Source organism: Ceratotherium simum, chromosome 13 (genome assembly GCF_057802395.1).
Source record: "Ceratotherium simum simum isolate JZ-2026a chromosome 13, ASM5780239v1, whole genome shotgun sequence".
NCBI lineage: Eukaryota > Metazoa > Chordata > Mammalia > Perissodactyla > Rhinocerotidae > Ceratotherium > Ceratotherium simum.
In genome coordinates, this window is record NC_141912.1 from 16,603,518 (window position 1) to 16,628,780 (window position 25,263).

Here is a 25,263-nt window from a genome sequence, read left to right on the forward strand (position 1 = left end):
CGTGGGGAGAGGAGTTGAAAGGCAGGCTTCCTTGTGGTTTAAACAGAAGGGCTGTGGCCAGTAGACTCTGTGTCTGTGAAACCCTTACAACTGGCTTGACTGGTTGGTTGGCTCTTTTTCAATAAATGAATAGAGCAAGTTAATTATTTTGGCATTACAGAGTATGACCTCTCTGAGTCATAATCATTAAATGTCACATGACCCCACCATAGCTTCCAGGGTAAGTGAAAACTGAGGATGGGTTTGCAGGTCCCAATGTGTGGTTGAATCCTGCTCAATTTGTTGTCTCTGAGAGACTGACTTCAGGTTAGAAGGCACCACCATACTGTTATTCCTTACTGCGAGTTTTGCTAGAACTTTCTTCAAGTCAAAATCATACTGTAGTAGTTAAAAGAAAAAGGAATTTGCCTATACAGGTTTGGACTTCATCGGTTGTTAAACTTCTTATAGAAAGTATATTGAACATGCAGCCTGCTATTTCTATAATGTCTACAGACATTTGTGTGTGTTGTATGTGCATACACGTGTGTGCATATGCATATATATGTATTAAATGACCATATATAAAAATATGTGTGTACATTTATATTGAGATGATTTTAGTTCTCTAATAATAGCTGTTGTATATACTGCTTCTTATGTGCAAGGCAGTGTACTAAGACCCCCACAAAACCCTATAGGATAAGGAAACTGACGTGAGAGACTATAGAGCTACACTTAGCCATTTGGGTTTTGACTGTGAAAATGAGAGAAAGTGACAATGAAATATTTCATAGATTTGATAAATATAATCAGTAGACCTAAAAATGTAGAACAAAATCACACTTATGTTTTTCCTCTTTGAGGAGTGCATAATTATGACTTCAGTTCCTCATGTCACTTATCTTAAATGGCATGACTTAATACAAGCAGATTCTAAACGTGCTGGTGGTACTTGGAGCTTTTCAAGGAAAACAAAACAAAATATGTCCAGAGACAAGTCATTATTGGCAAGAGTTGGAATAGTAGAGATTTCCTACAGTGATTGTCTTCAGATTACTGGCCCAGGTACATGATTACATTTTTGTTAACTGAGATTTCATCGTTTTCTCGTTTACCACTACTTCGTTCAAAGTGGAAAAAAATATGTAGGTGGAAATTATCCAAAGGAAATGCAACTATTTTTTCCTGTCTGTAAGTTTAATATTTCTAACAGTTCTCTCAATCCTGTATCTTAATCTTGTTTTAAAAGGTAAGCATTTTACTACCTCTTGGTTCAGTAAAATTGGGATAAAAATAGTGATCGTGTCCTTGTCATCATGAGTGTCAGATTAAGGTAATTTAAATGAATGTCCCTTTAGAAGTACGAAGTGTTACCCATTTGTAGGAAATCATTTTTCTTACAATAGCAACTTCCTTACCAGTCTAAAATTCTCCAATTTGGTTACACTTTCAACTGAATAATTCAACCAAATTATTAGAAAACCAACCAAAAGACTTTTTCTCTTTTCCGTACCATTCTCCTTCCTGAAAGCGCATTGTTTTTCATTTTGCATCAGAAGCAGTCCAGAAAGAAATGGTCTCCCCTCCGTGTTCTTCTCCTCATTAGAGATGACATGAGGACACACGGCCGAAATTGGCTTGGTTCAATGGGGTCCCCTCTTCGTGGTCCTCTCTGCTTCACTTGGCTCCTCTCAGGAGAGGCCTGGACCGCCAACCTGTCACGGTTCTTTTTGGAATCAGCTCATGGTAACTGGACCAGAAAGACAATTGCCCCAGAGTCATCTGGAGTCTTAGTAACTGGATTACCATGTAAGACCTCCAGTCTTTTTAAAATTTTATTTTAGATCTTAACTCCACTCTCTTCCACTCTCTTTTATAACAAAGTGATTTACGCCATGTGGACTGGGTGAAGTCATATTTGAACATTTGGAGTGAGCTTCAAACATACATCAAGGAGCACCACACCACAGGCCTTACTTGGAGCAAAACAGTAAGTACCAAGTCCCCTTCCACCTGGCTAACAAAAGACCATAAAAATGTTCATTCCCAGTAGCCTCGCAATCTCGCACTTTAGAATTTACCTCAAGAAAAGCATAAGATAAAATATACATGTAGAAACTATTTATGAAATGTCATTTGTCATAGGACTGGAAATGCCTACAATCTGGAAACTGCCTACATGACATACAGAAAGAAAATGGTTGAGTTGTCTATGGTAAGAATGCAGTGAAACACTCTACAGCCATTAAAAATAACATACATGATGATTACATGGGAAATGATTTACCAGTCAATGTTAAGTGATAAAGGAGAATGCAAAAGTTTGTGAGTTAAGATGGCATATATATTAAGAAACCGTGTGATAAAAATTGAAGGAAACAGGATGGTTTGAAAATAGTTACTATTTTAAGGAAGTGGAGTTATGAATAAAATGTATTTTTAAATGTTTTTAATTTCCCTTTTGGTGTTTTAAAGTTTATTGAATAATATACTTGAACATTTAGGTAATTCTAGTACTTTGAGTGGTATCCTAGTTCTAGGATAAAATCTCAGCCTGTGTCTGTTCCTACTTGGATTCCCATGTGAGAAGTTTATGTGACCTTTGCCCTCTTCTTCAGCCTCGTCTCTCCTGTCTTCCTGTGTCTCACTGCACCCCAGCACTGCCAGACTGCTTGTGGAATCCTGAACATATACAACGTTTAGGTCAAACCAAATCAAATTGTTATTGTTTCAAAATTTGCAAATCTCATATGGTTTAGACTTCATTGCAATGTTTGGAACATATATTGTGCTGTGTGACCTGAGTTCCCCGGGGGAAGTACCTCTCCCTCTTCCCCAAGACTCGGCTCCAACATTGCCTCTTTAAGAAACTTCCATTGATCTCCATCGGCTCCTGGTCCGGGTTGAGTGGCTCTCCTCTATGCCTCTTTCATATCTTGAGTATTCCTCAATCATAGCCCTTAGCACACCCTTTTTGTGTGCTTTTGGGGTTCTGCCACTCAATTGGAAGCTCATCTCTGTCTCCAGTCCCTAGCATAGTGCCTGGCACAGAGTAAGTACTCAATAAATGGTTTGAACTAAATTGTGAGGTAGGGAACTCTTAGAATCTTCCTTGCCCTTTTAAGTCTCCGCACTTCTTATAGAAAGGCTTCCCATGGAAACTCCCTTCCATTAGAAATGACTGTTACCTTTAAATGGTCACAATGGATGATCTCACTGGAGCAAATGTTGAGAAGATGAAGTGGCATATTTGTGAATTCCGTTCAAGGGCAGAACCCTCACTCTCCTAATAGCTGTACTCCAGCACCCAACCCTCGTTCTGAATATTGATGTCAATATAGCAGGCTGAATACCAAGGCAGAGTTTATGATTTTTCAAGGGAGTATGGGACTTCTGCCTTTGTTCCCCAACATGTATACAAATGCTAACATTGACCCCTAAAGATTGACACTTCTTTTTGTTTTCTACTTGGCCTATTTTCTCCATAGTGCTGAAATGCACAGTCCAAGGTACAATAACTAAGTTGATTATTTTTCTTCTGCACACAACATTATGATTTCTGAGAAGAGAGCCCATAAAAGTTTGAAGGGTTTTAATATGGAAGCGTATGTGTGGATGTGGGTGGGTGTTTATGTAGACTAATTGGAATTATTTTTCATAGATTTCCAATGAAATGCTGTTTTGTTATAGATCAATTTGTCATAAAGGGGAATTGTCACGTGTTTGCCGTGGAGATGGGTCATCATTAGAGAATATAAACTAAACATCAAGAGTCCTTGGATATCTTATTATTTCATGGTAGATAAATGGAAAAAGAGTGAGAATCCATTTGTGGAAAATAATCATGTCAACAAATGCTGGCCTATTAATTCTCTAATGGTGCCGATGGAAAATGAATGGAAAATTACTTTTAAATAGTTTGAATACCTTCAGTGCAATGTACAAAGCGGAGTAATTGTGTTTTGAACATAAAAGAAAAGAATTGATTATTAACTATAGAAAAATAAATGTAGTTGTTTTCCTTTTTTCTAGCGTGAATACTTATCTTTTCATTATGTTCATTGGAAATATCTGCCTTGTAACACTGACTCTCAAACTTTTAAAGGCAACCCATAGTAAGAAATACATTTTACACACACACACCCCCTTACTCACAATACTAAAACAAGTTTCACAAAACAATACTTGCTCTTACCACATGAAATGCATTCATATATTTTCTTTTCTATTTTATTTCATTTTTTTATAAAATCCTGGCTGGGACCCACTAGATTGATTTCATGACCCACTAAGGGGTCACATCCCACATTTGAAAAAAATGTTATAGGGGGCCAGCCCAGTGATGTAGTGGTTAAGTACGTGCGCTCCGCTTTGGGGGCCCGAGGTGGACCTATGCACCGCTCATCAAGCCATGCTGAGATGGCATCCCACATACAAAATAGAGGAAGATTGGCACAGATGTTAGCTCAGGGCCAATCTTCCTCACCAAAAGAAAAGAAAAACATGTTATGAAACATAAATGTTATATTTATACAATATAAATATATGTATATTTATATAAAATATAATCCTTAGAGCATACAGTGGACAGCATGGATTGCCATAATAATAATGACAGCTATTATTTATTGGGCACATGTTATGCTATGGGAAAATTCTATTTAAAATGGTAATCGTTATAAAGCAAAGCATCTACTTCACTTCTTTAATGGAAGAATAGTATGATAAAGTTTTGGCCAGATATTAAAAGTGAGGAATGATTATGGTAAGAAAATGTTGGTTCAGAGATAACATCATATGTACAAAATTTTTTGACAAGCTTTAAGACATATGCATAGAAATATATTTCCTAGTATTTTTGTCTTCTTGTTCTAAGGTTTGGGGGTAAAAAACACTATTGCAAAGTATATTATAAAAATTATAGTTTTTAATTTTAAATCTAGATGATTAAAAGCTGTTTAAAAGATTCAAAACATAATCCATAGAGCATAAATCAAACTAATTTCTCCTAACTTACTATGGTCTGTCAATGTACCAGCAAAATAAATGATAAACAATTATAGCCAGGATTACAGCATTCTTGCAAGGAAGAGGGCAAAGGCTATTAGAATTATCTGGTCAAATGGCCTTTGGGAAGAAAAAAATAAATGAAACTCATTTGTTTGCCCGCTGATCACAACTATGCAAGAAGTGTGTATTTATAAAATGATATGGATCATAGAGAATGTCGAAAAATGTGGTGTTAGTGTTATTGATACCACAATATTCAGAAATTTTAAGAAACACTTTCCATCTTAATAAATATAGCCAAAAAGCTTAGGCGACAACATCTCAAGTATTTTGAGTAACCAATGTTTTCTTCTATTTTCAAATTGGGTTTTGAGATTCAAGCTCTAGGGGGTTTTAGTGACCACTGGCATGCTGCCTGGGACTCTGAGTTTCCGAGGGTGCACCGCTCTAAGGAATAATCGTTCCCCCTGAGTTAGCAGTTGGAGCTGAATTTGCCTGCTCCCACCTCCTAACCTTTGTGTTCAGACTGCAGCTGTGCAGGGCAACTGTTGCTCCCTTCAGTTGTCAGCGAAATGTAAAACTTTGAGGCCAGCGATTTTTCAGGACGGCGATTGGAGAGGGGGTGTATGTGTGTGCACAAGTGTGCTGGCGTGGGGGGATTGGGGGTGCCTTTTGGGGGAAGAAGCAGCTGTGGAGTCGTCTATCGGGAATTTCTTGTTACGTTTACTGTGGTAAATGGAATCTTCTCGTTTCTGTGAGCTTTTCTTCAACATGACCGTGAACTAGAAGGAGTCTACACCAGAAACTACTCGCAGTTTTCAGTTAGTTTAATAATTGGGAATTCTTTTCCATATTAATTTAAATAGTTTCCTCAGGACTGGGTTTCAAATACACTTTGTTGAATAAATTGATCTTTTGGCAGGAACCCAATAGAGACACAGTTGTTTATCATCCCTTGCAGTTGGTCAGATTTGTAATATTTGTTGGCAGTTCCCGCAAATCAGATAACTAAAGCTGAAAGGCTAAGGCCTAATCTTTACACTTAGAATTACTGAAATAACTGATTTTTTCTATGAACTGTCCAGATCAACATTCAAACTATTATTTTGTTCTATGTGGACCTGGCCAGGAAAAGGTTATGGAAAGAATTCAATGAACAGGATAAAAATGTGGTTGTTTTCTTAACTTTCTGGTATTGAATTTGTTGACATATTTCTTTCCTTTCACATGTCTTTCCGAATTACTTTGGCTTTGGGAACAACGCAGGTATAGTTATTTGTAGAATAGAATGAAACTACACATAGATAAATGTGTATAAAGTCTTATGTAATGGTGATATAATTCTTTCTGCTGCTAATGTGGATTTTAAAAATCTATCCTATATGCCAGTTGTCATCCATCCTAAAGAAAGAAGTACATATTTCTTTTCAGCCTCTTTCTTAATACAAAGGCCAAATGTCCATTAACAAAGCGCAAGTTTGCTCGTGATCAAATTAAAAGTCAGCCGGAGGGTATCCTGACTTATAAATAATGTAGACTCTGTGGCATGTCATTAAATATGTATGTCTTGTGAGTTTTCAAGTCTTCTAGCCTCTCTTGATTTTTACAAGCAAAAACTGTTCTCAATCTTTTATATCTAAGTTTTCATTTAGAACTTGTACCAAACCTGTGCCTTAGGTTTATTAATCAAAGCCAAGAGGTAAAGCCTCAGATGGTGTGTTGGTTGTCTGGATCACAAACCTCATTGATCTCCTCTATGGGTCTACGGAGAGCGGTTCTCTCCAGTCTACCTGACCACAGCTGCTTTCAGTCTCCTTAATTGCTCCTAGGTTTTTAGCTCCCTTTTGGGGCTTTGGGTAGCCAATTACTTTTCTTCTGCTATGGAAGAGATCCAGACCACTCAGAGGGAGTTAGGAGTGTCATTGACTAACAAAGGAGCTCCAAAAGCGCAGATAACGAATTACGTTGGAAACGGCTGTGAGTTCAACCTGAAAGAGACGACAGTAATTAAACAAACATTGCTCAAGCACCCACATGCACCAGGTTCTGGGGAAGGTGCTGAGAATACAAAGATGGATATGTGACACAGTACACATAGTTCCTGTCCATTGAAACTCACATTCTAGCTGAAGAACACATAAACGATACAACTTGATATAACAAGGTGAATAGCATGCTAGAGGTAAGTGCAAAGCACGATGCTTGCATAGACCGGGAAAACACGGAAGGAACATCCCGTCCTGTAGTACAGTGTGGTTCTTGGGCCAGCAGCAATCTGGGAACCTGTTAGAAATGCAGAATCTCAGGCCCTACCCCGGACCTGAATCAGAAACTGCATTTTAACAAGATTTCCCCAGGTGATTTATATGCATACTAAAGTTGGGAAAGCACTGGTCTAGTGTGTTCAAGTTGGACCAAAGGAGTCCAATTTGAGGGAGACTCAAGGGAGATCGTTAATTTTTACTCATTCATGGGCCGGCCCTGTGGCTTAGCGATTAAGTGCGTGCGCTCCGATGCTGGCGGCCCGGGGTTCGGATCCCGGGCGCGCACTGACGCACTGCTTCTCCAGCCATGCTGAGGCCCCGTCCCACATACAGCAACTAGAAGAATGTGCAACTATGACATACAACTGTCTACTGGGGCTTTGGGGGAAAAATAAATAAATAAAATTAAAAAAAAAAAATTTTACTCATTCATGTATTTAGTAATTCATTTGCTTAATAACCATGTATTAGCTACCTACCATGTACAAAGCACGCACAAGACATAATCATCAAGCAGCAGGTTTTAATTATGATGCAAAAATAAATAACAACAATATGAGGCTCTATTGGAAGATAAACCTTGCTAATTAGACTCCTGGGTGGGCACGGAAGGCAGCAAATGGGCTGACATTTGATTGAGTCTTGAAGGATGAGTAGGATTTCGGAGTTCCTTAGGCAGAGAGTAAAGGAAAGGGCCGTTCTTAGCAGAGAATTCAACACGTGTACACAGGACGTGAACAAAGTACTTGGGGAGAAAAGCTGATAGTTTTGCGGAGCTGAACATAGCAAGAGGTGAGGCTGGAAAGGCAAATTGGGGCTCGATAGTGAAATCCTTATGTATTACCTAAGAAGATGGGTCTGTATGTGATGTGCAGGGTTTTGTCTTCACCATAGGATTTTAAGCAGAAAGTTACATGTTGTAAATAATGATTTAGTAGTTGTGCACAATAGATGGAAAAGGGAAGAGATTAGAAGCCCCAATACATGTTAGAAGACTTTAGTGGGTGGCTAGGGGAGAGGTCATTAGTATGTGACCTAGAGTGTGACAATGGCAATGTAAAGAAAGAGATGGAGTGGCCACTGAGTTGGAGGATGAAAGAAAGAGAGAGATCAAATCTAAACCAAAGTTTCCAATGTGACATCAATAAAAATGAGGAAAGCAACAGAAGGAGCTAGTAGAGGAGCAAGAAAAATATTCACATGAGCTTCCACCATGTTGTTTCACCACATAGCCACATGAGCAAGAAAAGTATTCACATGAGCTTTTGCCAGATGTAGGTGAGACGTCCATCTACACGGAGTGGTGGAGCAGGCAGGTGACATGCAGGTCTGAAATTCACTGAAGGTAGGGACCTAGAGATGATAGTTAAATAGATGAAAAGATAGAAAAAAGAGAATATGTTGGAGGATAAAACTTTGGTGGACACCGTTATTTAGAGAATGGAGTAAATCAGTCAAGGAGACGAGAGAGAGAAGAGAACTAGAGAGTCGAGGGTCTCAAAGCTATAAGAAAGATAGGCTGGCTACCACTGTCAACTGTGACAATTTGGGGAGAGTAAGGATTGGAAAAAGGGCGTCATCATCTTATTAGTGACCTTTAAAAAGCAGTTTCTGGAAGGTTGAAAGTGGATGCAATTTTATAGAATTAAGGAGTAAGAAGCTTTTGTGTAATGATCTCTTAATTATTTATGAACCAGCTGTCTGATTTGATGGATTATTGCCTATAGGTTCAATTTCTGCCTTTTGAAGTTTTGGGATTATTTGTGGATTTTGTTTTTACCTGCCTGTATCTTCAGTAGAATAAGTATAGTTCAAAAAGAAATATCTACAATTTCATACACAATAGTTTCGAGTTAGCTGTACTATGAAGCTCTAAGTAAGCTTTTTATATTTAGAACTGTTTTTATTATCTCATAAATACCTTTGAGTTTTATTGTTAGTTGGTAAGAATACATAAATGTTTTTAGAGTATTTAAATCTTCCTCTCCCTAAATCAAAACAGTAGTAGCTTTTAAAACTGCCTAATTTAACAATCAGGATCATTTTATTTACTAGAACTGTTTCATAACCAAGAACTTGAACTCTCCAAACCTGAGGTCCAGCAAGTTAATATACATTCCTAATTTATTTAAACCATCACCTCAAGAATATTTTAATTAAGATGTGTTTATTTAAAATTCTTTAATGTGTAATGTTGGAGGCAGTGGGGGTGTCCTGTTGCCCACTCTCTCCTCCAGCTCCTCTTAGAAAAGTCAGGAGGTTGTGGTTTAAGGGTACAGGCAGAGGTGCTCCCCAGAGCAGAGCTGGTGGTGCCTGGGTAGGGAGGGGGAGACTTTGAGTGAACTGGGCTGTCAGTCCCAGCCCAGAACAGAGCCACACTGGGCACCCTTGGGTTCTCCTTCACCGGTGAGGTGCCACCCCTCTGGGTCCACCCTCTTAGCCTTTGCTCCCCCTGGGACTCCCCCACTTCCTGAGACTGGGCCTCCCAGTAATCATGGCCTCCCAGTAATCATTGCCACGGTTGAATGGCTTTTTCCATCTCCCTGTTCCTCCCCACCTCCAGTGAGAAACGGCAATGGCAGATAAAGCCTTTGGCCCATCCTTTTTAGGACACTAAGTGGTAGCAAATCTTCCTTCTTTATTTTTTTATTTATTTGTTTTTTTTTGTGAGGGAGATCAGCCCTGTGCTAACATCAGCCAATCCTCCTCTTTTTTTTCCGGGGAAGACCGGCCCTGGGCTAACATCCGTGCCCATCTTCCTCCATTTTATATGGGACGCCGCCACAGCATGGCTTGCCAAGTGGTGCGTCTGTGCGCGCCCGGGATCTGAACCGGCAAACCCCGGGCCGCCGCATCAGAGCGCACAAACTTAACCGCTTGCACCACCGGGCCGGCCCCAAATCTTCCTTCTTTAAAAGTGAATTTTATTCTTTTCAAATGGCCAAAAGCCATTGAGACCCTCTCTGGAGAGGGATTAATTCAAATAATAATCTTTTCAGTCCGAAGGAGCAGAGTATAAAGGCATGAGTGATTATTTGGTGTGTATGTTTTTGTAAACAGGTCTGAAGGCAATCCTAAAAGAAAGTTTTGAGTACTGGCAGTTTCCTGAAACAAGTGTGTAGCATCAGAAGGTAATGCTTTGAAAGACAACACCACTGTGGATCTGTAAGCTCCTGCGTGATTGCTAACAATTCACTTACACTTATTTGTTGTAATGACAACGTGCATGTCCCCTGCTCCTGGAATCCCTTCCTCTTGTGTCCTTGTGTCAAACCTTTTCCATCTATCCTTCAAGGTGTATTTCAAATGGTCTTCTCTCCAGAAAGCCTCTCGGGTCTCCTCTGCTTATCACCACGCCCTGCCCCAAGCTGGAAGTTATGCTTTCCCTCCACAGCACTTCTTAAAATTTATATATTTCTTTTGTGATACTTAGCACTTTCTACCTTAGAAAGCAGTTACTTATTCACGTCAGTAAATATTTATGAAGCACCTACCATGTTTCAGGCACTGGGCCACATTACTGGTGACATTAAGATGAATAATGAGTGACTGTTCAGAGCTCAGTCTTGGGAGATGACCAAATCTGAATTCACAGATAAATAATTACAATATAATATGACGTATAATAAGGATGTTCCTAACGCGTCCTTGTAATAGAGAAATAGGAAATTTCCTCTTAGGAGAGCTCCAGGAAATCTACAAAAAGAAGAGAGCTTTGAGTTGAACCTTGAAGGATATGTAAGAATTTTCTAGATAGTAGATGGGGGAAGAGCCTTCCAAACAAAGGCTCAGCCTGAGTAAAGACACAAAGGCCAAGTGCCAAGTCCCTGTTGTCTGGGAACACAAAAGTGTCTTCTGTCTCCTCCGAGGCTGTGAGCTCATGAAAAGCTGGGTCCTTTTCTCATTCCACCTGGGATCTGCAGCAGAGATGGGTACAGGGCCTTAAACACAGACAGTGTCCAGACACATTTGCTAAATTGTACACTTTAATTGGTAGTCGCATTTCTTCACAAGGAAATTTTCATAGTGTTATTCCATTAACTACAGATTGTGTTCATTGTTCAAGAGCCACATAAATAATATTTCTTTATTTCTTCTATCAAATGATGGTGATGGAAATGGACAATGCATTTTATTACAGACAACGGCATATTGATCACAAATGCCTCCTCCCCGTACCTGTCGCTTGCCACCCACATGCCCCTAATTCCTAGTTGATTATGAAATCAGGAAATGTAAGCTAATATTAGATTTAGCAAAAAGGTTTTCTTAAGGAGAGTTGGAGGAATGGTCCAGATTGTCTTCTACAGGTGAAACAAACCGTTTGTAGACTATAACACAGAGCCCAGACTAGATCACAGTTTGTTGGGCCAGGTGGCACTCTTGATGCAAGCTTTGCTAATCCCAGACCTAAGCGCCCATTAACCTTTCCTGTGAATTTTGGAACTGAAATTGAGGCAAACATTACTCTGTCTTAGGTGCCTCAACTCTAAAACTCACGAGATGTTGATGCTTCTATTTTTTAATTTTTTCCTTAGTAAATAATATACATAATTTAGAGCCACATGTTAGTCATCTTTATAACAGCTGTTATTTTGCCTCACCCACCACCTCTGCCATTTACCAAGTATAGATAATTTGAGAAATAGAATAGTTTCTTTATGACCCCAAAATCTGAAAGAAAAACGAAAACTTTCATTCAATGATAGTTCAGATCTAGGCTTTTCTGGCCAAATGAAGTAGTTGTCCAGATCATTCAAGCCACATGTCCCTCTTGGTCTTCATATAACTGTTGGCTATCTATAGTTTGTCTCTGTGATGGGTATACTCTGCTATCTTTAACTCTGGAAAATTTTCCCATGGAAAATTTAATTTTATCTTTTCTTTTTTTATGAGAAATTATATTTTCAAGCTGCCAAACCTGGCAGATAAGAAGAAAAGACAGTCTGGAAATCCCAGATTTGGTCCACATAGCAGGAGCAAAGCACGACCAAACTAGTAATTAAGGCTACTTATCAAGACCATTTATGCAAAATAGCTAGATCACGTGAGCAAATTAGATTGTGTTCCATATATTCTTCTGGACTCTGCTCTGAAGGCATAGTCTGCTTTTATCAAATGTTTCTACTTTGGGCATATAGAACAGAAATCACCACCTGTTTTATCTGAAGGACCACATCCAGATATTAAATCAGGAGAACAAAAAGCATAAAAACCTGTTACTGGCTTCGACGAACTAATATAAACTGCATATGTCATTCCCAGGCTGTTTCCCAATTTAAAGCTGTTGTTATAAAGCAACTTTGTTTCTTGGTCTGTCTTTTTTCATCTACTGCCATAGCTCCCATCCCTCCAGGTCATCAGAGACCACAGGAGGTTGGGAGGCATGGGAAAGAGTGAAGCCCTCAGATGTCATTGACAAAACCACAAGATTTGGATTTTTCATGACCTTCCCTCATGTACTTCAATCTTGGGATCAGAGTGTTTGGAGTCTTGTCTCTGCAGAAAACTGATCAAAATGGGCCCCACATTTCTGTCACAGTTGTGGGAACACCTTTTTATTTCAGCTGCCTATAAGTACGGTTGGCCCTTTTATGGAAACCTGAAATTCCAGTGGTGGTCTGTTACCATAGGAAATAGGAAATATTCCCTAAATTGACTTTTTAAAAAATACTAATAAATATATGCTTAAAATATTATACCACACTTCATTGTAGTATTTTTAACAATTCTATTTTCTTGGAAAGGCCCCCAGAAATTTTGTTTTCATTGGCAGAAGAAGTCTCAAAATTATGGGAAGTGATAAAAATAAGAGAATAGAGACTAAAGTCATAAATTCACTTTGGCTTACACTTACATTGTACAGGATGATCATCTGTTAGTTTACGTGCAATCTTTTTTCTTGATTATAGTTGTCTGCCAATAAAAGTGTAGTATAAATATGAATGTAAAATTTGCAAGTACTTATCGAAATTACAAATTTGGAAATGTATCAGTTTCACTAAGTTCTTGATCAGAGTACATCTTGCAGAAAATAGAAAAACATTAGTTTTGACGTCTAAAATGTAAACAAACCCTAAACCATGAATTGGTGAAGTATATTTTGCTGCTGTGAAAACTGTCTATGTGTATAAAAAGTTAGTCTTTAGTTCTGAAACTGGTAGTTCTTTCTTTTAATCCCTCCCTCTTATTGTGGTATATGAGAGGTTTATCTTCCTCTTATTTTATGTGCCATGTAACACAAGGTCATTTGAGATTCTTTGTCTTTGGTGAAATGAATAAGCAGCATTTTACAAAAATGTTCAGTTGTAAAACACTGTGAATTCCTATAGCTGAAGCATTTTAATGTAAATATATTTGTGATTGAAATGGCTGTGTGATATTTAAGCTGCTTTTAATGTGTGTAATTGGGCACATATAAGTTGTCACTGCTACCTGGAGATCATTAACTGTAAGCCAGGTGATTAATGGGCCAGGATGGCTCAAAGACAGACAGCTAAAGAGAAGACCTGACCAAGAACCAGAAGACAGCCATATGTGTGTGTGCATGAAAGGGAGTTGAGGGGGTGGCCTTAAGGGAAGGATGGGGGGCGGGGGGGCAGTAAAACCCATAAACAGTATCACTGCCTGTCAGCTGTTTCATTTTGTAGATTTCTCTTCCATCTCCACAAATACTTAAAGACAGGTGGCTCAGAATGTTACTATCACTAAGCTAGTTTTATAGAAGAAACATGGTAACAAAAGCTCTGTTGTGACAGACACAGTCCACCTGTTCCAAGAGGCTGTCACGTGATATTTCTATTTTCTTGATCTCTGCTTTTTAAAAAATTAGTTAAACACAGGCCAAGATACAGGTTGCCTGACCTATTCTTAAAGCTGGAGATTAATGTTATCTATACATACTTTTCTCCCTTGCGTAAAACCCTTCAGTTTCTCTCCTTAGGAGACAGAGAGTTACAAAGTATTGGATGGCGTCCCCTAGGCCTGAGCCACAGCAGCCCCGTCTGTGGCTGCCCCAACCCAGCCCTCCTGAGGAGAGCTGGTCACTCCCTCCTTTGTGCCCACAGTATTCCTTGTTCATGTGACACATACCACATGTCAGACTGCAAGTACTTATTTGCTTGCCACCCCCATTAGATTGTGAACTTCTTAACAAACAGAATTTATGCCTACTTCTTCATTGGGATTCCCAGTTCCTTCCAAGGTAGCACTCGGTAAATGTTTGTTGAATTGACTGACAGATGAGCCTTACTTAGTCTAATTCATTTCCAATCCATCTGCTAAAGAGTTAGGTTCTCTTTAGACCAAATCACCTGCTACTCCTATTGTTGGGTTTGAAAATCTTAGAATTTAAAATGTGAAAGTTGAAAATTTCCAAACAATTTAATTATCTGGGACAGAACTACAGAAAATCTTAGATACAAAAATTTTCTTTGCAGCTGATTTTTTTTCTTTTTTTTTTTTGTGAGGAAGATCAGCCCTGAGCTAAGATGCATGCCAAACCTCCTCTTTTTGCTGAGGAAGACTGGCCCTGGGCTAACATCTGTGCCCATCTTCCTCCACTTTATATGGGATGCTGCCACAGCATGGCCTGGCAAGCCGTGCATCGTGCGCCCCTGGGATCCGAACCCAGGCCACCAGCAGCGGACCTCATGCACTTACCCACTATGCCACGGGGCCGGCCCCTGATTTTTTTTTTTCTTAAGCATCTATGTTTCACTTTTTGCTTAATTTTGTTGGAAAAACATAAACCTCTGTCTAAAAGTACCCTATTAGTTGTACTTTCTACAAACTCAACAGAAAGGATCCTTGGAATCATTTTTGTAGATTACTTAGATCCAAAGCTAGACTGTACCGGAATTAACTGGATAACTAAGACAACTGGGTTTGTCATGGGGGCTAGAAGTGGGTTGTTAATTACATATGTAATTGCCACCACAAAGCAATGTGGATATTTCATTTAAGAAATAGAAGTAGTTTTCCTTTCAGAATAAAATCTAAATTCTAAAGTAATAAAGTAATTAGTAATTATTTCAAATAACCAAAAAAATTTTGATGCACATTATATTATATGTAATATAGTTATATAATTGTGTATATGTAGTATATATAACCAAACCATTACAAGCTTTCCACATGCCGCATACAATGGTTTCATTATTTTATAGTTATAATTCATATATTTAAAATCAGAGGAGACAGCTGTTCCGAGGAGAGTTGAAATTAACTTAGAGAAAGGTATTTGCAGACTTTTTAAAAAGTCTTGTGCCTCCTCAAAAAAAAGAGTATATAATCAAACGTCTGCTCTCAAAATTAATCTTAATTGAGCTTTCAAAAGCAGCATTTTTAGGTTTTGTGGTGTGTTCTTACAACAGCAGTGAACTTTTGCACCCTGAATATGACCATTTAAAATCATAAATGTGCTGCTTTTCTTGTTTTTAAGTTGTAAGCCACTGTTACAATGACTTTAATAAAATGTATTTTTCAATTGTTCCCAGTCTGGGGTTCATTTCTGGGAATGTTTCATCAACATAACAAAGTGGTATTTTAAACAAGCATTTGTGTGGGGGTCATTGCTGCTTCACTAAGGTGAAGTCTTTCTCCAGGTGCCTCCGTTTCAGTCTTCGCCTTGACTTTCCAGTCTATGTGACCCTGTGCAAGTCACATGATATCCTAATCCTGTAGGTTCTGAGCTTTTAGATGTATAATTCTACACTGTAGAAATGAAATTAAAGTAATTGCCAGGGTCAAACACACTGTAAAAGAATTTTTGTTGTTAAGAAAAGGGTTCTTTTAGAAGCACTAGAAATATTCAGATAATTTGCAAGTAGATGGCATCTTTTATTAAATGTCTTTGTTTTAGTCTGCATGTGTTTTATCTGCATGCATAGGCTCTGAATGTAGTCTGTAGGCTAATTAAATGTTATCCCCTGCGACTCTCCCAGGACCCTCTCAGGTCCCTGGAGCAGGTATGTTGGTTCAGAGGCTCTTCCCAGGCTCTTCCCAGCCGTTGTTTCCGGCACCTCCCAGATAAGTGTGCCCATCTGGGAGCGATCCTTCTCTAGCCCTACACGGACCTAAACGCAAAGTGTGAACTGGGTCAAATCTCTGCCCTTTTCCAGAGCTCCTTTCTCCTCTTAGCTCCACTTCCTACAGGGCCTGTATCCCATTGAGAATAAGAAGCAGTGGATCACTCAATGGGCAGCCGAGGTTATATGCCCAGACATGATCCACTACCTTTCATTTAGTCTAGACAACCTGGTGCCTTCCCTCTGTCATGAGACTTTATCTCCAAAGGAAATCACACCGAGAGGCGATGCCTTTAAATCTCTAGTCCCCAGGAGTGGGGTCAGGACCCCATCCCAGAACAACTTGAGTGCTAGGCAAGGAACCAAGATTTGGGTGCAAGTACTGTATTCTTGGAACCACTGGGTACTCAGGAAAAATGAATAGGACAAGTTTCTAGAACCAGGGCATAGAGTAACAGCAAACTAGTGTCAAGGGTGATTTGATGCTGAGATGCCACTGTCAACGCCCAAGACCTTATATCACCATAGGATCAAGCCTGGTTCCACAGTTGGCTGTAGGAGTTTGGTCAGCTGCCAAGGCACTAGAAGGATGGAGCAAGGAATGGTGGAGATAAAAACTAAGCCAGTTATTACACCACCTCCCGATACTTCAGTCATGTATCTTCAAGCCAGAGGCCCAAGAGCAGCACTACATAAAGGGGTGAAGTAGCCCACACCTCTGGTTCTTTCATTTGACTAGTGACTATTACAAAGAAAAAAGTCTGAATATAGCATAAAGGATTTCCCTGAAGAAGGCTTTATTTTTTTAAGTAATTTTTTGTTGAGAAATTACTGACATATAACATATTAGTTTCAGTTGTACAACATGATGATTTGATTTTTGTATATGTTGTGAAATGATCGCCACAGTAAGTCTAGTTAACATTTGTCACCATAGGCAGTTACAAATTTTTTTTCTTGCGATGATAACGTTTAAGATCTACTCTTAGCAACTTTCAAATATACAATACGGTATTATTTGCTGTAGTCACCATGCCATACATTAGATCTACAGGACATGTTTATTTTATAACTGGAAGTTAGTACCTTATGACCCCCTTCACCCGTTTTGCCCACCTCCACCCCGTGCCTCTGGCAACCACCCATCTTGAAGAAGGCTTTAGGATCGAGCAGATATGTGCTTGAATTATGTCTCTGCCATTTACTGGCCATTTAATATTGGGTCAGCCTTTCTGATTTCCTGCTTTATTTTCTGTTAAAGATGGATTTCAATACAGTCCTAATAATATTGTTGTAATGACTGAGATTAACCTCAGCACATAGCATATAGAGTGGTTGTTCCCAAACTTGTCTGCACGCTGGAATCACTGAGGGAGCTTCAAAAAATACACTTGCCTGTGTCCCACCTTCCCAGAGAGCGTTTTTGTGACGTGGCCTGGCCTTTGGAATTTCTAACAGATCCCCAAATGATTTCAATGTTCCGACAAGTGTGGGAACCCCGGGCATAGAGCCTGTCCTATACGGAGCGTTAAATATCTGTTAAATGAATGGAAACAATCAGTGCCTGGCACATGCTGGACTTTCCAGAATTCTTGGCTCCCTTCCCTTCCCTAACCGTCTCCCCTCTGATTTGATTGGGACGCCTGAAGACTTAGTGTTGGGCTGTGATTCCAGTGGATGCGGTTGCCACTCATGGCCAGGCACATGTGAGAATGCACAAAGTTCTGGAATCATGTGCTATAATATCCTGCAGGAGGAGAAGAGGAAAAAGAGGCAGAGATAAGTTGGCGCTGCAGGGGCAGCCCACAGAGATCCTGTTAAGGGAATGTCTAATGAGTTTGCTTTCGAGTACACTGTATACAGTAAAGCCCCTGAATGCTAATTGTGAAGTAACCGTGGAAACCAGAGCCTAGTTTTGTGCTCTCACTGGGGCTGATACAGGAATAAGCCAGAACGTACAAAGGATAAGTCCAAGGCAGAGTTTCAGCTGGTCCTGAGTGCTCATATTTTTTGGCTTTTGTATTCAACATCTGTTGCAGTAAATCCTTTGTTTGGTGTTCCTGGGTCAGCCATCTGAATGTATCCAAGCTCCAAAAAGTTGAATATGTGGCTTATTGGTTTCAGTGTCCTCTAATGGCTCTTGGAAAGAGGCTCTGAATTCTGAGAGCGAGGGAACCATCTAAATCATTTTACGATTTGGAAGCCAGTGTCGTCTCCTCTTGCCACAAAATAGGACGGCCATAAAGCTGCAGTGTTTCGGGTGCGGGGGAGGGGGTCTGTCCCTTCACTGACTTTGAGTTATTATGTGCTTATGAGTAAAAGTAATACTTCGTGGCTCTCAGTGTCTGGAACTGAGGACTGGAATATTGTTTGATGTGCAAAGCTATATTATACACTCTTTAGGATTCAGAGCAAAATCTCAAATTTCACTCCAGTAACATAATGGAAAACATTTATGATACTGCAAAAAAAATTAGTCAGTCTCAAGGACTGCAGTTGTTTTCTTCCTGACGCGAGAATCCTGATGGCGTGAGGCTGGTCTTCCTTAAAAACAAAAAACCATCACAAATTACATCTTCAGGAGACAAGACCTCCAGCCTGCTCAGTTTTTAAGATGTGCATTCTGAATAAGAGAAGAATCTTCTATTGTCGGGGTAATTCTACAGTTAATAGGGGTTATATAGAACTTTGAAAATAATGTGGTTTTTTTTTCAACTGAAAACTACTACAGATTAAAAACTTCCTGATATTTGACCACTGTAATACTGAGTTGTTTATGAAAGTAGGGATATGCTGTCTTTGTTAATATTTAGCACTTACTTATGTGATGTTTTACATTTTGTATTTGGTATTAAAAATATACAAGCTAAGCCACATTTCCATCACTCTCAATTTTTTAAGTTTCTTGACTATTTTTTAATTGAATTCGCTTATAATTCCTTCTCATAGGTATACAGTTTTACTTCATGGTTTAAAAGTAAAATGGTATGTAACCCAAGTTTGTTGTATATGTATGTTTCTATCCTACTAGTTTTAAGCTCTGTGACAACGTCACCTATGGGGTCCTCTCAAAGCATTAAGACAAATCCCTCTCTTGTCTATCACCTTTTTCTGCCATTTGAATTTGTTAGAATTTCATATCCACTTCACATAGCAGAGAAAAAAAGAATAAGCATAGATCCTGCTCAGGAAAAATCCAATTTTTAGTTGGTTCACTTACAATCAGCATTAGATGAACCAAACCATCAGATGGGTTCTGGACCATGATCACCTTCAGGTTTTGACAGGCATCCAGGTCACATATGGTCCTTGCTTGGGAGTCAATTTGAGGCATACTTACTTGAAAAATGAGTTCCAAAGAGTTTCAGTATCTCTTTCTTTAAAGCTGTTCAAAAAGGTTCAAAAACATCTAGTAACCACTGAATGTTTTTCACCACTCTCTCTCCCTCTCTCTCGTTGGTGGTTGCAATTCCCAGCGTCCCAAAAAGCGAATCCTCTTATCATTTGGACCACATTTTTCTTATGATTCTCAATTGGTTCAGGCCTGGTTTCATTCAGATCCTGAGCTTTGGACATGAACCTGTGAATATGGTTTTGTTTGCCTCTGAGTTGGCAGCGTGAATCCTGGACATGCAGTTTCTACTGACAAGGCTGTACGGCTAAGTCATGGTCCGTTCCCAAGGTGAATCCCCCCTCGGTCCCAGGTTCTCCCAAACAGACTCATGATGCCCAGGTGTGGCCCCGGGTGCCCTTTGTGAGTCTTGAACCCTACTCCCTCATGGGCAACAGGTTCTGAGTGACGTTGACAAAATGCCAGCTCTTGGCAAGGGCACTGGTCTCAATGCAGTGCCTTCCATCTTCTCTCTTCCACAGGGTCCAGTAGCATCAACTGCATCAGCATTGTCTGTCCTCTCCCCGGGGCCTGGCCTTCCTCCACCCCCACCTCCTCCACCTCCTCCAGGGCCACCTCCACTTTTTGAGAATGAAGGCAGAAAAGAGCAGTCCTCTCCTTCACGCTCAGCTTTATTTGCCCAACTTAACCAAGGGGAAGCGATTATAAAAGGTGAGAAAACCAGACCTTGAAGGTGTCTCCCTCTGGCTCCAGGCACACAGATCCCCCAGAGCACACAGTCTTGGATGCATCCTTCCATCCCAGTCGCCAACACACAGGCAGCTGCTCTTGGGATGGCAGGAGCCTGCAGTGTTCTCCATCTCAAGATAGATGGGCTCAGTGGACTGTAGTGTGGACCAGAAAGAAGAACTCAGATACTTTGGGTTCTGTTTGGACCACTGCACCGCATCACTGCTTCAGCCTCGGATGCTTCAGCACCACCTACAACCAAGGCGTCAAGATTGAGTGAAATAAAAATGACAAACAGTAGCACCTCTGTTCTCAAGCAGTGTACACACTTGTCAAAGAATTCTATCATTGAACAACCTTTGTCCTCACAGTGAATGATTAATTTAAAAAAAAAACATACAATATTCAAAATACATCAGGATCAGGGGCACATGCATTCTAAACAGTAAAGTCATGTTGCCAAAAACTTTATGCAAATATATTTTTGCTTTGCATGAGTAACAGGAATTATGGTATAAGTGTCCCTATGCACTGGGCTGGAAGCTAAGAACCCAAAATTCTAAATTTTTTTCTGGCTCCAGCTGGCTGTACTGTCCCCTCATCTGCCAATAAAGGAATGGACTCATAACCCTAAAGTCAATTCCGTACTCTGACATATACTTACTGGAATGCCCTAACCTTTTAGGCTATGTCTGGGGAATGATTTAGCCATGAGAGAAGTAAATCATGCAATCCTTTTTGGTGAGAGGGTTTGTTTTTTGCAGAATTTTTATCTATCATCTCATCTCCTTAAAGAAGAGGTTCCTCAAATTAAAACATACTTACAGTGCTTTCTATTAACTCTAAATTTATACAGGTCTCAGACTCTGCATATTAACCTTGAGAAAACATTAGGCTACTTTGAAAATAGCATTATCAAAAATTCTTGTGCTGTTTACATCATATTGATCTAAGAAGCTAGGGGCATTTCTCTTTGCATAAAATATAAATAAATGTGTCTATGTATTACCTTCCCAGGGCTCCGGCATGTCACAGATGACCAGAAGACATACAAGAATCCCAGCCTACGGGCTCAAGGAGGACAAACTCCATCTCTAACCAAAAGCCACACTCCAGCCCCCAAGTCTCCCCAATCTTATCCTCCTCAGAAACATGCTCCTGTATTCGAGTTGGAAGGAAAGAAATGGAGAGTAGTGAGTGAAATCATTTTACCTTTATTCCTGACACGCTCCCATGAAGGGACCAATGGCTGAACCGTTTACCAAGGTCTTAAGGATTTTTAAGTGAAATGACAGAGGCAAAAGCCACTGGCTAGAAGAGAAACGGGCATTTCTGAGGATTTCCATAAACGTTTTTATTTTTCATTATTTCTCATGCATTCTTTTCTTCAACTTTTTTAAATTATTTTTTTAAATTGTGGTAAAATACACATAACATCAAATTGACCATCTCAACATTTAAGTGTACAGTTCCGTGACACTAAGCACATTCACATTGTTATGCAACCATCACCACCGTCCATCCAGAGAAAACTTTTCGTCTTATAAAACTGAAACTCTGTACCCCTTAAACAACAACTCCCCATTCCCTCCTCACCTCAGCCCCCGGCAACCACCTTTCTACTTTGTGTCTCTATGAATTTGACAACTCTTTGTTTTCATCTGTGCCCCATTCTGATCTGCTGTGGGATGTTTCATTCTATCCCACTGATGGAGGTGCTGATATAACCTACCATTTCACCCACCACTTTGACCACTGTGTGAGCAGGACAGAGACGCTTTGAATGAGGATGGAAGTTGGTGCCCCTGCCAAGCCAGGGGCTTCTCTCATGATGGAGGGGCAAAATCCCTGGAAAGTGTGTCATGGTCTGAAAATACACCAGGACTTACACCACTATTGTGACCCTAACTAGCCTATTTGCCTAACTCCTACTTGACACAGCAGATCTTGCTACAGTATCAAGTCCAGACTCAGCATCCAGACTCAACAAAAAGCTCTCACATCCCTGCTGCAGCCCCTACCCACTAGTCATGGTGCCTGATACCTGACTGTTTGCAAATTGACACTGACCCCTCTTCCAAGCAGTGGTTCCATCCATTTCCAACACTACAATGACAAAGTAAGACCTGTGGTTTAGTCTGTGAGAAAATGGGTTCTGAAAGAAAGAACATATTGAAAAGCTATAATTAATGAATGCTGAACTCTGTAGTAATTTCAGTATGTAATGGATTCAATTTATCTACACATCCTTATATTTAATATTTGCGTGTGTTTTAATTTTAGGAGTACCAAGAGGACAGGAGTGACCTTGTGATTCCACAGACTGAACTGAGACAAGTGGCTTACATCTTCAATTGCAACAAGTCTACTTTACAGATGAAAGGGAAAATAAATTCCATTATAATTGGTAGGGCAGAACTATCGCTCTGTAGTTACTATCATAAGTTGCTTTGTATAAACATGCCATATGTATTTAGTGGAGTTGTTTTTTTCCTTTTTCCCTAGACAACTGTAAGAAGTTTGGCCTTGTGTTTGACAATGTGGTGGGCATCGTGGAAGTGATCAACTCCAAGGACATTCACATGCAGGTAAGTGGCCCTTTCAGTCATGCTCTGTCCCCGCTATGGCTTTGCACAGACGATCCACTCTGCCTACAAGGGGCCCTCCATGTCCAACTAGCAAATTCCTATTCCATTTCCCTCTAGACACCGCTCTGTCATCACCTCCTCTCTGCAGCCCTATCTTACTTCTTAGACAGTGTTAATTCCTCCTTTTCAATCTCTTATAACACATCCTATCTTGCACTGCAATTACGGGTTTACCATGTCTGTTTCAAGACCAGCTAATTAATCTTTACATCAAGAATAGCTAATTAATCTTTACAGCCCCAGAAAATTGCACAGTACCTGCACACAGTAGGCTTCCAATGAATGTTTGTTAAGTGAGTGATTGGAATGAATTGATTAATGAATGAACAAATAAGAGATTCTCCAAGCTTAATGGTATCATGCCAAAGAGAATTTTTTTTCCTCAGGAAAAATTGGTTCTGGGTAAAGAGGAGGAAAAGTTTTTCTGAGGAGTCAATGAGATAATCAGACTAACAAACTGGAAAGAAGGGTTGGAATTGAATTTGCAAAACAGAAGAAAGTCTGCACTGCTTTAGAAATTTTGACTTAGCCAAATGAGATTTTACAATACGCCAAAAGCTAAAGTGGTTCTTACCTTTAGCCAACTATAACTTCTATCTTTGATTACGTTCTTTTCATGTTATTAATTACCCCTTATTATCTGATGTTCCCTAATAATGTTTGTTAAAATTGGATTCTGGTTTTATAGAGCTTCCTCTTGTTTTGCTGGGCTTTTCACCACTGCCACTTTTAATTAGAGTACATTCAATTGCACATTTTACATTTCACTAATTGCCATTTAAGAAGTTGGTTTTGCCTGTGTCTGTTTAATGGAAAGAGCCCTGAACTGGGCACCATGAGACCTGGGCACTAGCACCAGCTCTGCCCTCACCGGCTGTGTGCAATTGGGCATTCACTTCATCTCTGACACTGAGCACCCTGCCCTGAAACACAAGGCTGGCTAAGGGATTTTAAGTTCTCTCCAGCCCAAATTCTAAATATTCTTGCCACATAGCCTGTATGGATACATTTCTTTCTTTCACACTCCAGTTCCATATATTCTTTTAAATGCCTCTGTGTAAATCCCCTTTCTCTAACCATTCTGCTTTCACTCCTTCATAAATTCCATTCCTTGATAGAAAATCATTTAGAAGAAAGCAACCAAATAATTCCCCACAGACATATACCATATTGTCACCTTCACTGTGTAAACAGAGAGATGTGACTATCCTTGGGTCACACTTCAGATTCTAAAATGTGGGTTATTCGACTCATTCATTCATGTATTTGCCAAATATTTATTGAACATCTCTGATATGCCATGTACTGTTCTCAGCACTAAAAAGATCAGTTAGCAAATGAGACAAAAATCCTTGCTCTCATGAAGCTTACATTCTGATAACACTATCTCCCAATTTTATATTTCTGATAACCACATTTATCCATTTAATAACACTGCCTCTCCCAAAATATTATGCATGAAAATTTTAAGGAAATCACTCATGTCAGAAAAAATTCAACTCCTCAAGGACAAGTATGGTTCATAGAAACCTAATAATGGGTCCACAATTTCTGAAGAACCACATCTGTTTTGGACAGTGGAAGTTCCTATGTAATAAAGAGCCAGGCTTTCACCCACTTCACATTATTTTTAACCAAAACAAACTAGAAATAATATTCTTTGGCAGAGGTGAGAGTACATATTTAGCCAGTTGAAAAGTATCTTGGAAATAATCTAATCTAATATCCCCTCCCTCTTAATTTTAGAGGGTTTATCTCAAGCTTTTGTTCTTACAGAAATGGCATTGGGTGGCAATGATGATACCATATATAAGGAGTTAGCATTATTTTTTAATGTAAATACATCAAATTCAGAATAAAAAAACAAATGAATTAAATGTAAAACATGAAACTATAGAAAAGTAGAGAAAACAGTTCTAAATATTCATCAAATTCCTGGAGGGAGGAAAAAAATCTAAATTGAGAATAGAAGAAATTATCAGAAAAGATAGACAGATATGTCTACTTAAAATTTTTAAACTTCTGAATTCCATACAATGTAACTGTATTTTAAAAAGTGACCTAGAAAGATATCCATGATATCTTGTTAAAAGGAAAGAACACTTTTACACCATTATGTAGAGAATGTTTTCATTTTTCTGAATACACATACATACATATATACCTAGCTAATATCCATATCTGATAATCCTAGAAAAAAAGTCACAGAAGATATACTACATTCAGTAACCAAATTAAGGGTATCTATC

General features: G+C 39.4%; 1 protein-coding gene across 2 annotated transcripts in view; it reads left to right on the forward strand.

Annotated features, from left to right (window-relative positions):
* Window positions 1-25,263, forward strand: part of CAP2 (cyclase associated actin cytoskeleton regulatory protein 2) — a 149,795-nt gene that overhangs the window by 114,534 nt on the left and 9,998 nt on the right. For both annotated transcript variants that reach the window (XM_087438056.1, XM_004432097.3), the window contains exons 7-11: window positions 1,867-1,972; window positions 20,159-20,348; window positions 21,384-21,559; window positions 22,650-22,773; window positions 22,872-22,954. In XM_087438056.1, the coding sequence (XP_087294182.1) occupies window positions 1,867-1,972; window positions 20,159-20,348; window positions 21,384-21,559; window positions 22,650-22,773; window positions 22,872-22,954 (679 nt within the window). The remainder of the gene's footprint in view (window positions 1-1,866; window positions 1,973-20,158; window positions 20,349-21,383; window positions 21,560-22,649; window positions 22,774-22,871; window positions 22,955-25,263) is intronic.